Consider the following 14057-nt stretch of genomic DNA (forward strand, 5'->3'; position numbering starts at 1 on the left):
TTTTCGTTATCATTCATCAAGATACCGAGTTTCGTATATGAAATATGACTACTATGTATATATTTCCTGCTGGCCAACGTGGATGCTTCATTAAGAAAGGGGTCCCTCCTCTCGTTTTAGCGATGCGATACAACAATAATATCAGGCTGTCAAAGCCCCGAAAACATTTCAATCAGCGTTATCAGAAAACGCATTCAGAAGGAGAGAGAGAGACCGAGAGAGGGAGAGAGTGATCACTGCTCTCTTGAGTTTTCCCGTGCATTACGGTCTCTGTGTGCGTGCTTTATCAGAGTTTTTGCTGTGGCTCGTGTGCTCGTCCCGCCGTACTGTTCTCGGTTCTGTTCTCTGTTCTCTTCGCTGCGATCGTTTCAATTCCATGTCTGCGGTTGAATTGAACTGTTCCGGCTGACTCGCTACGATATCTTTTTTTCCCACTCTCTTGTCACCACGTAAATAATATTATATTTTGTGCTAATTGAAAATCATCACAAATTAAACTAAACGAAATCTGTGTAAAAAAACTGATTATGTGTGGAAAGATACGGCAATGAGTGAAGTGAAACAATGATCCTGCTCAAGGATAATCCTCGAACGCATTAAATGGGATTACTATACCTCAAAAATTGGATTACCTAAGCTGTAAGAAAAGTAAGTAAGAACCGTATAGTACTTAGGTTCCTGTACATTTGTGCTGTGTTCTACTCGTAATGGAGGTCTGGCTACGGGTTATCATTTACTACTACAGCAACTACATAATAGTATTCGGCTCTCGTAGATTGCACAACAGCTGCGCCAAGCACTTGGGGTACATTCGATTTTCTAATCAGGAAACTTAGCATTGACACAGCAACAGAGTAGACCCGGCTCTGCTTTTTCTGAGTTCCACGAAGAGAGTCCGTCTCCCAGGCAGCATAATGCGATAGAACCGCAGTTAAATTGGTTTCAATTAGGGGAGAATAAGCAGATTACGCTGGGGAGACTGCAGACTCTGCACAGAAAGAAATGCTCTAGAGAGAACCAGAGTGCGGCTGATACAGTCATTAAATCTCTGTAAGCACAAAGACCAAAACCCCCTGCTTATCAACAAGGGGAATCTTTACAATCAGAGTTCTACAAACAGAAAGAGCTAGAATATCAGTTGATGAAGCTGGTGCTTTCAGACCGCCCTCTTATAAACATTAAATTGTAGAACAAAAATATGTAATCTGGCAATGAAACAATATGTTCCAGGAATTACTACCTATGAGCAAGGCAAGTCCAGTATCAACAAAAATTTGAGCCCATCTTCTACCTTCCCTTAAGGTAAGAAGATCTTTGCCTTTAGAATTCCGAAACCCCGCCCAAAGTGCCCTCGCAGTAGCCAGCTACTGGGAGAGTTACTGCCCTCCACATGCATAGGGCTCCGCTCCACTCAACTTTCAATAAGCGATGGAACGGCATGGACTGTTTTGTTTCTGTTCGGATCGGTATTTTCCGTCTCGGGCAAATGTTGTCTTGATTGTATTTAATTGAAATAAATGAACAACGCTCTTTTTTATTGCTCCACCATTCTTGTGGCTGTTGTTTTTGTTGTTGGTGCCGTTTCAATTAAGTCTTATTTTTTGTTGTTCTTGGCATCGCTGTTATAATTTGGAAAGACCTTTACAGCCAAGTCAGCCGATAAGAGGAGCACGTCAAGTGCTCCGATAAGATTCACTTTTTATTTCGCCAGTACACTTATTACTCAATGCTCTTTCCGGAGAACACAGGAGGTAACAGAGCAAGTTTTGAGTACTCCGGACATGACACACACTCGAATGATGTTTCATCACAGAATCAGGGAAAAGTCAAAACAGATAAATCTTTATCGCTGGCCTGAGAAACGAGAATAAATCTTCGCCCCTCCGTCACACACCTGTTGAGGGGAGGACGTCGGCGCCCTGCAGAGAGATATAGAAGCGTCTGAACAGAGATATAGATATGCCATATACATATGTATCATCGTGCGACGCCAACCATATTTGACAGGGACTATCAGAAGAGCACATAAATCCATTCAAAAATGTTTAGAATGTTATTAAAATATTTGAGACTAATTTCGAGTTTTTTTGTGCCTCCCATTTTTTAGGGGATTCTCGATTTCTTCTTGCCTTCGTTATCCCCATAATGGCTTGGGCATCGTGCTCTAAGCAGATAAATAATTTTCCCGGTTTCATATTTATCAAACGAGCATCGGGACAGGCTGCAATCCGTTGGCCGACAGTTGTCGGGAGGTGGAAGCTGTCTTGGACCGATCCGATCCGATACGTAACCCATTTCTGCCACCCCATTCGCATTTCCTATTGTTTGTCTGCTGTTTGTGGCAGCAGGCCCTTGATTGAGCCTAATATATAAATAACGAGGTGGAACGTTGTGAGTTGCTGCGGACACCGCAGCTCTACAGTTATACCCGATACTAAGTCAGTATGGCTCTCCTCCGGCAGGTCAAGGTCCGATATCACAGGAGTGTGGATACCAAATTTGGTTGCTCTGGATCTTATAGGTTCTGAGATCCTTGAACTCATATTTTGCAATTGGCAAAACCGACCATGAAACCTGTGTGTTAGAGAGAGACAGAGCGATAAAGAATGAAATTGTTTTCTTGATTCCGGCTATAATAATTATGCGATCTGATTGAGATTTTACGATCTAGAACATATAGTCATCCTCTACGATTCTGCGCTCTTAGTTTTCTTGTATCTTTAAAATTGTGGATGCCACAGATTTTCGTCCTTTGTGGGGGCGGAAGTGGGCGGGGCGAAGTTTTGAAATATTTTTGTAGCAGTGACATATCACAGAAGTCTGGATCCAAAACATCGTTGCTCTAGCTCCTATAGTCTTTGAGCATTAGGCGCTGAAGGGGACGGACAGACAGACGGACGGACAGACGGACAGACGGACAGACAGACAGGGCTCAATCGACTCGGCTATTGATGCTGATCCAGAATATATATACTTTATGGGGTCGGAAACGATTCCTTCTGGACGTTACACACATCCACTTTTACCACAAATCTAATATACCCCAATACTCATTTTGAGTATCGGGTATAAATATGGGAACAAATGGAAATATATAGCCAATGGAATATAGCCAAAGTGGAAAGCATAAATTCTGACCCACACCAAATACAACAATGCTAGCCGTAGCCGTACCCGTAGCCGTAGGGCTAGGGATTCATTCAGATCCGTTGATTAAAGGGGGAGACCTCTTTTATGGCGTATGAATGGAGTGAAGTGGATCTCCATTTGCTGCCCCTAGATCATCGTTTTCATTAGCCCTTTTTATGGCCAATTCCTTTGAATTTGTATTCGATTTCGAGCCCCCCACAAGAATGTGATATTAAAAACCGACACGGAAAAGTAAGGGCATAAAAGTTGTTGGATTTGAGTCCATCCCATTCCATCGCCTGTGCCATAAGTTTGCAGTTGACTCCCACTGTTTATATCTGTATCTTCCTCTTGCCGCTGGTGCTGTTGTATCTTTTGGGGGTTCTTTCTGCTTAATTATACCCGATACTCAAAATGAGTATTGGGGTATATTAGATTTGTGGTAAAAGTGGATGTGTGTAACGTCCAAAAGGAATCGTTTCCGACCCCATAAAGTATATATATTCTGGATCAGCATCAATAGCCGAGTCGATTGAGCCATGTCTGTCTGTCCGTCTGTCCGTCCGTCCGTCTGTCCGTCTGTCCGTCCGTCCGTCTGTCCGTCCCCTTCAGCGCCTAGTGCTCAAAGACTATAAGAGCTAGTGCAACGATGTTTTGGATCCAGATTTCTGTGATATGTCACTGCTACAAAAATATTTCAAAACTTCGCCTCGCCCACTTCCGCCCCCACAAAGGACGAAAATCTGTGGCATCCACATTTTTAAAGATACGATAAAAAAAAAACGCAGAATCGTACAGGATGACTATATGTTCTAGAGTGTAAAATCTCAACCAGATCGTATAATTATTATAGCCAGAATCAAGAAAACAATTTCATTCTTTCTCGCTCTGTCTCTCTCTAACACACAGGTTTCATGGTCGGCTTTGCCAATTGCAAAATATGAGTTCAAGGATCTCAGAACCTATAAAAGCCAGAGCAACCAAATTTGGTATCCACACTCCTGTGATATCGGACCTTGACCGTTTCGTGTCCAAATTTCGCCCCACCCCCTTCCGCCCCCGCAAAGGACGAAAATCTGGGGCATCCACAAATCTCAGAGACTATTAAGGCTAGAGTAACCAAATTTGGTATCCGCACTTCTGTTAGATCTCACTATAAAACGTATATCTCAGAATTTCGCTCCACCTTTTTCCGCCCCCACAAAGGACGAAAATCTGTTGCATCCACAATATTGCAGATTCGAGAAAACTAAAAACGCAGAATCATAGATAATGACCATATCTATCAGACTGCTGAATCTGGATCAGATCGGATCATTTTTATACCCAAAAGGAACAAATCAATTTGCACTGGCTACGCAGCGCCCGACGTCACGCTCAGACTGATTTTTGTCTCTCTCGCACGCACTCTTTGTCGTGTCGTTTAATATTAGCGGCGTCTGCCGGAGGGGAGCCATACTGACTTAGTATCGGGTATAACTGTAGTTCCCCTTCTTTTTAATTTAAATATATGAAATATATTTATAGCCATTGTTGCGGTTGCTGTCAGTTCCAAAAAGTGTAGAAATAGCTTCAATATTTCTGTTCATATTTTCAGCTTCTTCTTTTTGGCGATTCGACGGGGTCTAATGACAGAGGTACCCCCCGCACTCTCGCGCACTGGGTGGGAAAAGTGTGCCTCCAAATGGCGGAGCAGCAGACTTTCGGCCAGCAATGTTCGGAGGCATATTGCTCTCAAGTGGAGCGCAAGAATTTTTGGTCAAAGGCCTACACCCCAGTCATTAAACGAAAAATGGGAAATAATGGGGAATTATGACTGTCTTGAACTATATGTGTGGCCCATGAATCATTGTTAAAGAGTGGTGAACACCCTTAGTATGACCTAGCACAATCTAACTAACTTTAAAATTGCTTGGCCTGCCTTTGTTTTATTCTGTAAATGGCGAAAACGCCCCGATCTTATCGGCCAGATGGAGCTTTGTTGGCTTACTTCTGCCACTTGGTGGTTTGCCAATATAAATGGATGGATAATATGGTCATTCATCATTTATTAGCCTGAACAAACTGAACTTCAAGTGAAGGCTTATGGCTTTTGCAAACGTTGACAGACCTTCGGTTTTCCATGTAATACTACTCCCAGCTCCAGCTAAAGCAGCGCAATTAGCCCGAATGTCACAAGGCGCCGCCTTCCGACTCTCGACAGCCTCAGCCTCAGTCTCTGCCTCAGTCCCTGCAAAATTACAATACTCAAGACATTACTCATAAGGCTCGGATATCAATTCAAATTTTCACAAAGTAAATCACGCAACTGCAAGTGATACGGGGCCCGATGGATGGCTGGAGTTGGGGTCCGAAACGTGCGATTTTCCAAGTGCATTTCAATGGGGCGTGACAGAAACATCCACAATGGGCCGAATGCTCATTCCGAGTGGGCTTACATGCCCAGATCATATCATAGTTTAGCCATATGATTGGGCATACATCACGCTACGCCGATTCTGTTCTGGCCATTAATCAATTATTGTTTGCCACTTTTCCTTTTGGCAAATTAAAGGCAAGTGCCGCGGATCGGATGGTTGTGGTTGTTTTTGTGGCTGTGTGATGTTGTTTCCGACACATTATGGCCTGGGCATAAAAGCATTCTAATGGAATGTCTATATGATTTATGGTTACCCTTGTTCTGTTTGATGTTGAATTAAAAGATATAGACGCACGAATATACACTGTATACCCCCATGATAAGATACAAGAAAATAGACACCGCAGGCACGTTCCGAAGACTCTTCCAGCTCTGATGTATCTATCTATGGCCGTGTGAATCAGTTATAATTTCAGGCTAACATGATTACAGTTTTCAGCTGTTTCCGCCGCCGAATGCGGAATCATCTTTTGTCCCAGCTGCAATTGAGCTTGAATGCAGGCCCCCAAAACTACACTGATTGCAGGCCTGGCCGTGGCGTATACGTAATATCCATATCACACATACGGCGGGAGACAGCAGCTGACCTACGCCTCAGATCTGTGCTTTGTTGTGCTGCTGTATCCACGTATCTGTGGGTGGGTGGCTTACATTTGCCAGGTGCGGGAGATGCGCTTGATTGAATGCATTCAGTCCCCCAACCAAACGAAACTAATCCAAACCCAAAACCAAACACCAACCCAGACCCAGACCCCCGGTACGGCAATGATCTTGTAATTCGTTAATTCGAAAATAAACGCTTTGACGCGCCCAAGTCCGATTGTATATTCGTTTTGGCATTGGGATGAATTTACTGTTTTAGTTTCAATCAAGAAAATAAACAAGTTAGCGCCGAGATCTATAAATGGAATGTTCCATAGGCAATGGTTCATGGGGGAGGCTAGGAAGTTACCTCTTTAATGGCCCCAGTTCTGATCGATCTATATACAAACGTTCTTCCTTTTGCAGAGCATGGAACTGCACTTGCTGCTGCCGCTGATCGTCTGCCTTTATAGTCTGAGGGCCCTGCCCCTGCCGGCTTCCGGATTCGTCATTCAGGATGAGCGGAAGTGTAAGTACGCGCGGATCGAGAAACTGCTTCGCATCCGCTGCTACGACATGGACCTCAAAGAGGTACCCCAGAACCTAAAGACTTCGGTGGAGGTGAGTAACAGTCTCTCGGGGGTCAATCGGACTACGATCCGTAACTTAATTCGTCATCGGCATCGACCTCGCTTCGGTCCCCCGCCCATTTAGCCACAATTGAGCTTAATTAAAGCATAAAGAAGTTGGGGCTGCACAAACATAACTATATTATACACATGCTTCTACATATAGTATACGTATCCATGGGAACATCCCTAGCTCCCGTTCCATCTAGATTCCCATTCCGATTCCCATTCATAACTTTTGACTATGATTAAATGATTTGACAACTTGTGTAGATTCTGGATCTATCGTACAATCGCATTAAGAAGCTGAAAAGTGGCTCGTTCCAGAGGTACACAGACATCAGGTTTCTGATGCTCTATGAGAATATGATCTTATCGGTGGAGCCGGGCACCTTCGAGCCGCTCACCTCGCTCCAGGTAACAACGCCATCCAATTAATCAGCGAAATGCCATTACCACCGATATCTCCTATTGATCTCAGGAAGTGGATCTCTCAAATAATGGACTCACTACGATTCCCATGGAGCTGTTCACACTGCCCAAGCTGAGAAATCTTTATATAGACAGCAACGAACTGACACATCTGGGTCTGGAGACGCTGCAGAAGCCCATCACTGCTCCCCTGGAGTATCTAAACGTGGCCAATTGTGAGCTGCAAGACCTCCCCGATCTGGGCGTACTGCCAAGTGAGTCAACCAGAGTCCCCCAATACAGCATACGAAATAACAACCCAATTATTCTCCCTGCAGAACTTTGACAGCTCAACGCCTCCATGAATCCTTTGACCAACTTCAAAATCGACGGCCTGGCCAACATGTGCCATCTGCGGGTCATAGATCTGGCCAAGACGCAGCTCAGTCCGTGTAGCTGCCAGCAAGTCACCAATCACATCATGATGCTCGGCGCCAATCCAAAGTTCGTCCCCGTTTGCATGGGTAAGGCGGTGAAGCTGCAGTCGCAGTCGCAGCTGCTAATTTTGGCACATGACCAACTTCAATTTCACATTTCCATTTTCAGAGGCTCTCAGCATAGACGCGTGTCCACTGCCCTACAATCGGACGATACACTCGGAGACATTCCGCAGTTGCCTGTCGACTGTGGACCTGGCCGTGTCGCGTAGCCTGTGGCTCTTTGCGGCCGGCTGCTTTGGCGGCGTCTGTTTTGTGCTACTGAGTGAGTAGATAGGGAAAGTCAATCGAGAGTGAATCTAATTCTAATGACATCCTCTTCTTTCCGGACAGTTGTTATCTGGTGCGTGAGCAGGTGCCGCAAAAAACGGGCCAAGCGACGGAGGAGCCAGGCCCAAAAGCGAAAGCCTTTCGTGATCTCGCCCAGAAATGCCACTAACCGTCAGCCGGAGGTTGACTGTGATACTGCCAGACCCTAGCACAATAGTTCATTAGTTAGTTAGCTAGTTTTAGTGGCCAGTTATTTATTACACCTAGCCTTTAGGGTAGTTATAGTACCGTAGAAAACAGACTTCTCATCGAATTGCCATGAAGCGAAAAACCAAAATCACCAAAACGCAAACCAAAAATCTGTCCCAGAACAATATTTACTCCAATAACAGATATACCAAGACGTACGGGGTTTTAGCGACATACGGGTCGTCAAAAATAAAGACTATTTGAACACCAGACAGATTTAAACTTCATGTAATTGAAAGTGGAATGAACAGCAACGGACCTAAATGCCTCCCTGTAAGACTGTGGTTATATTGATGGACAGCTATCGTGGAGGCATGATTCCATTGTTTGTAGGTGAGAAGCAGGCGTTTCAATCGGCTTGGGTTGCAAGAGGATTTTGGTGTTGTTGTTGTTCGGGATTTTCCGCTCATCAGCTGTCTTGGATTTTAAATGTGCGCGCTCACAAAACAGTGCTGGTAAGTGTTGAATTCCCTTCCACTTCAACTGGCGGCGAACGCACCCTCCCTCTTCTCATGCTCGCACACACTCTCACTTATGCAAACAGTTCTCCCGCCGGCTTTTGCGGTTGCCTTCTGCCTGCCGTCGGCTGCGTCCCCGTTTTCATCGCTACATAGCATTTATTGCCCACCGCAGCGCCACGGCCGTTTCATTCTCTCGCCATAGCTCGCCCCAAACGGAACGCAAACGCTCCCCCTAGTTCGACTCTGACTCGCTCTCGGCCGCCGTGTGAAAGCTTAACGGGCACGCCCCACCCACCCCCGTACAGAAGTAAAAAGGACTCGCCGCCGCGTGTGCTTTAATTTAACGAATTTAAACAAAAAGAAAACCTAACAAAATGAGCCGTAAGTTTCAAAATGCACTACTCTCCCGCAACCGTTGATTCGGACGCAGAGTGCAGCAGCCACCAGCAAAAGGCAAATGCGAATAAAGAAAAGAAAAAGTGTCTGTGTGTGTTTATATGCATGGCATGGCTGCAGCTCCAACTCAAACTCCAACTTCAGAAGGAACCTGCCCCAACTGGAAGCTCCTTGCTCTTCCCTGCACTTGTTTTTATTAATTCCACAAACTACCGTTAAGCCTCGCCCCGCTGCAATTCTCAAATTTCATAACATTTCGCTTGGAAGAATTCGATTTAGCTAAAAATTTTAGTTTTGAAAACTTTGTTACTTTTGTGCGTGCGTTCCTTTTCAACATGATCTGCTGGGCTCTGACCCGGTGTGTTGATGTGCTCTGAAGTCAGTCACGTCACTCACAAGCAAATGAATCCAGACACTTGTGGAGGCGAGTCTCCACCAAAAGTTAGTTTTGTTGTTGGAACCGACATAACACATAACACAAACTGAGGATGTCGAAAATCCTTATTTTATTGATAAAATGATATAATTGATGGATGTAAATATTAGAGATTAGAGTGGCAAAAAGTCGATAGCAAAAACGTGCAACGAGATCGATAACGAGTCTTTTTTTGTTTTGTTTTCATTTTTTTCTTCCACCGCATTCGCGAATTCCCACACACACGTAACTTCACCTTACATTCACATTCACATTTACTTTACTTTACATTTTACATACATACACGTCAGTTTGCGACATGACCTTAATTTGACCCCGCGTTGTAACAAGCCAAAATGACCTTGATTTGACCTGCGTATCGACACGGCCTTTCTCAATTAAACTTTTTTTATTTAATCAAACCAATCATTTAATTGATTTTTATCACATATTCTTATCAAAACACACTTTGTTTATACTTTTTTGGACAACAAACAAGATAGCATTGTCAGAATACATTTTACTCGAATTACGCTAGATTTTTTAAAATTATTATTAATTAATTAATTAATTATAAATTAATATATTTGATCGATTAATGCTAGCCACCTTGTCTTGCTCAGACTCCTTATATATTTTCATATTTTTTCCAGTATTTTTTAGAATTCCTGATCCGTTTGATATCAAATCTCAATTTTTTCACAGTTTTTTACATAAACTGCTGACAACTGATAAGCGTTATGTTATGTCAGGCAGGGGAAGGTAGAAACCACCTCCAAGAGAGAGAGAGAGAGAGAGAGCGAGAGGAAGAGAAAGAGAGACCAAAAGAGAGAAGCGCTTAACAGTTATGCTTTGAGAAGGAGAAGGTAGGGGGGCTAAGGGGATTTGTTGTGACTTGATTGTCGCCGCATATTGATTTTTTGTTGATCCACTTTTAGCTCTGCTTTCTGCTCTCTGACACAGTAGCGCCAGGCAGCATCAAATCAGCTTTATCAGCGTAATTTCCGCATCTCTCACATCCCAAATTCAAATCAAAATCCCATTGAGATTATTGGGAAGCATTCGCCTTGGCATTTTTGAAGATGCACTAAACACACTATATATGCACATGATCCTTTAAGTCTATATATGTATATTCATTTCATAGATGTTTTTCTATTTATAACGCTACTACACATATACATATGTACATATGTATGTATATCGCTCGGAATTATGGCTGGCGACAGGCGCTAACAAGTATATGTACATATGTAATTCTCGAAAAATCTTTTCACACGAAAATGAAACATTCCTTGTCGCGGACCAAAAGCCGCCCACTATACATATGTATATTCCCCAAATTTCCACGCATGAGTTTATGCAAAGACTATACAATACCAAGATGTTGCATGAGGAACAAATTCTTTTTCAATTTTCGTTTGACGCTTCATGGTACGGGCGCGCGGGGCTATTACTTCAATTCTTTTTTACGCTACCTTCGCCTCCGAAATGCTACTCGGCTTCGTCAATGCCTCGGTCAGCGTCGAGTCGGTGTGTCTCGAGAGAAGGAATACAAAAACAAAATATGAATCGTCTACGTGCCGAAACCGTATGGCAGCGTGGTCGCTGATGTCTTTGGTGCGGCACAGTGGGGACTCAGCCGAAATAGTCAAAAAATTGTATGAGTGCTTTAGATAAATTTAATGTACGCATCTAATAGAGAATTTTCCAATCGAATTTTCAAGATAGTTTTAGTTTAGGAGATATAAGCACTCAAAGTTTAACATTTTTTCAGTGTGCAAATATTTATTGAACTCATATTCACTAACTAATTTAGCAAGCTGAGACGGCCAAAGGTCCCACTGTGCCGCTCCAAAGACATCGGCGATCCGCGACCACCGCTTCGACGGTGCTGAGGCTCGAGAGTCCAGAATTGCCGAACAGACGAAACCGACTGGCAGCGGGGTCGCGGCAGAGACGAAGTACAGGCGAAAAGGGAATTGAAACCCCGCGCGCTCCCTCGTGCCTTTTGGGTTCTAATGTTAGGACCCGCCATAGAACAGCTTTTTGGTCGCTCATGCAACATCTGGGTATTGTATAGTCTTTGGTTTATGCCCGCATTAATCATCGGCCTCTGCAGCTGTGTGTGTCTGGGTTTTTGCCCATGGGGGACTTAATAGGGATCTCCAGCAGAAGCAGCCACCGCTGAGGCGCCTGTACCACTGCATCGCTACCAGCAGATGCCGCAGAGGCTGAAGATGACTATGAGGCTGTTGTTGTCGCGCTATAATTTAATTTCATTTCACATTTACCCGGCTATTTTTAGTGGTCTGTCTGCTCTTTCGGCAACGGCGGACACACAGATACATTCGCCGTCTAGCAAATACACACCGCATCCATGTGTTCCCGCAGAACTTGTTTCTCGCCTTGCACTCGCCAATTTGTGCGTTGGTGTCGCCTCGCCGGTCGCCGGTCGCCCATCCCTCATTCTTCGTTCCACATTTTCCCACTGCACCCCATGTGGCATTTCTGTGGATTGGCAAACGGGTTTCGGGGCTGGGATGTGTGGGCATGGGAATGGGCGGAGCAGGTGTGGTCCACTCAAGGCCTCGGGTCTGTCATTCACATAATTTCCGACACCATTCATGATGAGCCTTTCCCCAATCTGATAGATGATACCCCCCATCATGCCCCCACGAGCACTCGCTCAACCTAGACCTAGAATCAGAAGGCGACCCTTTCACGCTCTCGCTTTTGACGGGTCGTTTGTCAGCTTTATTGTGCTACTGTCATACGTACTACGCGCATGATAAAAGAGCGCAGACACTCGCAGAGTCTTTTGGAAGAGAGAGCGAGCTTCCGGCAAGACCGAAGCTTAAGCTTTCTACACTGGAAACAATTTGAAGGATTTTCGCACAATTAGCTGTCAAAGAACGTGCTAATTTATATACGAGTATTTCTAAGTTTATGTTTAAGCATATTTTTAAGGAAAATGTCGCGTCGCCATTCCGTTTGACAGGTTTCAACATTCTCAACACTTGTGGAGGTCTAAATTTAGACCAAGTGTTGTTTATTTTATTTTATCTAAATCGCCTGTTTTATGGGGCGGAGTGAAATTCCTTTTAATCGTTTTCTCTTATTGTCGTGTGAATCGTTTTTTGTCATTGTGGTTTTTTTTTCGTATCTGGTCACATCCGGTAAGTCAGAAGTTATTAAAAACCATTCTCGTTTCGGCCCAGAGTAAATGATTTCATTTTTATTTTAGGCACTACGAATCATGAGAAAAGAAAGCATAAGCTCCACACTCTTACACATACACACACCGCATACACACAGACACACACGCGCACACAAGCAAACACATAAGTTGTATATAGAAGAAGCTATAGATGGAGGGCCAGGCAGAAACCACGATCGAACCTCATCACCAGCTGCTGCTCAAAAGCAAACGAATGCAATGTTATCCAACCGTATCTGTATCCGCCTCTGCATCCTCATCCGCGTCCGCATCCGTACCCGTACCCGTACGGATGTGTGTCCGTAGCAGCGAGAAGGTAGTTTTTGTAATCCATCCACTTTTTGTACTCGACGCTTTCACCGCTCCTTTCTAGTGCGCTTTTAAGTCCAATGAATACAGAACTCTCTAATCTGACACTTAACCCCACTAAAGTTAGTCCAACCAAATGTACAAAGATTATATATACTACATCACTGATATACATACATATGTACATATATGTATATCTACAAATGATCTCTTATTTTGATACCAAACAATAATGTTCGAAATTCAACTTGTCAATAATCAAAATTGGAAATAAAACTATAATTAATTTGTATCTCTATTTTAACTCTAATGAATTTTTAATTTTCAACACAACAAGAATGCATGGATTAATTGCCATTAATTTTAACACCATTTCTGGGGGGTAAACAGGATGGAAGGTACTCCAGGTGGACGGTTTTCTAAGGGTTAAACTACAAAGAGAGTGAGAGCGCTCTAACTGCAATTGCCCACTAGGAGAACGGCGTCGTTTCATGCTAGGGCGGCGTAACCTCGTTTCCGATCACCATGAAGAGTCTTCGTTTGCGTTTCGACGAAATCACAACGACAATTAGCAGTTGCAGCCGGCCGCGCTTAAACCCGTATTACCCATTACATTGTACTCTATACGCGATTAAGATTAAAGTTTAAGTTGATTGAAGTCCAAATGAATAAATCTCGAATTGTCTATATCGTGTAGTACATTATTAAACGCAAAGATTCCCCAGAGCATTTCTGCTCAACATTGAAATCTCGTATCGAGGATTTCACAACATTTTTGGTGGCCCATGAGGGGAACCGCGTTTAATTCGTACTATACGCATATGATTCTACCTCGTTCCGCGTTCAGTTAAATGTACAAATAAAATCATATTTTACCGGCTGCAACTGTAAACGGCAAACACAACGCAAACCAACGGTTTATCCAACAGCCGCTATCTCTCGCACGAAGCAGGGACAAAGAAGACCAGACGATAGCTCTGTGCCTGGACAGTAGCACACAACAACAACACAAGCCGACGGTTAGACAGCAGCCTCTCTCTCGTGCAAAGCAGAGACCAAGAGACCAACGA

The 14057-nt window shown here is 43.9% G+C and overlaps 2 protein-coding genes across 2 annotated transcripts in view; both read left to right on the top strand.

Moving 5' to 3' along the window:
- Positions 1-371: 371 nt before the first annotated feature.
- LOC108158485 (leucine-rich repeat-containing protein 4B) lies at positions 372-9001 on the top strand. The gene is given in 7 exon segments (XM_017290793.2): positions 372-648; positions 6557-6751; positions 7033-7176; positions 7241-7445; positions 7509-7694; positions 7777-7932; positions 8001-9001. Coding segments are annotated over 6 exon segments (1029 nt in total). The 5' UTR covers positions 372-648; positions 6557-6559; the 3' UTR covers positions 8147-9001.
- LOC108158480 (glycogenin-1) overlaps positions 8940-14057 on the top strand; it is a 36277-nt gene continuing 31159 nt past the window's right edge. Inside the window, 1 exon segment of the mRNA XM_033396583.1 lies at positions 8940-9028. Within this exon segment, the coding sequence (XP_033252474.1) occupies positions 9022-9028 (7 nt within the window). The 5' untranslated portion in view covers positions 8940-9021.

The sequence above is a fragment of the Drosophila miranda genome, assembly GCF_003369915.1.
Source record: "Drosophila miranda strain MSH22 chromosome Y unlocalized genomic scaffold, D.miranda_PacBio2.1 Contig_Y1_pilon, whole genome shotgun sequence".
In the NCBI taxonomy this organism is placed as follows: domain Eukaryota; kingdom Metazoa; phylum Arthropoda; class Insecta; order Diptera; family Drosophilidae; genus Drosophila; species Drosophila miranda.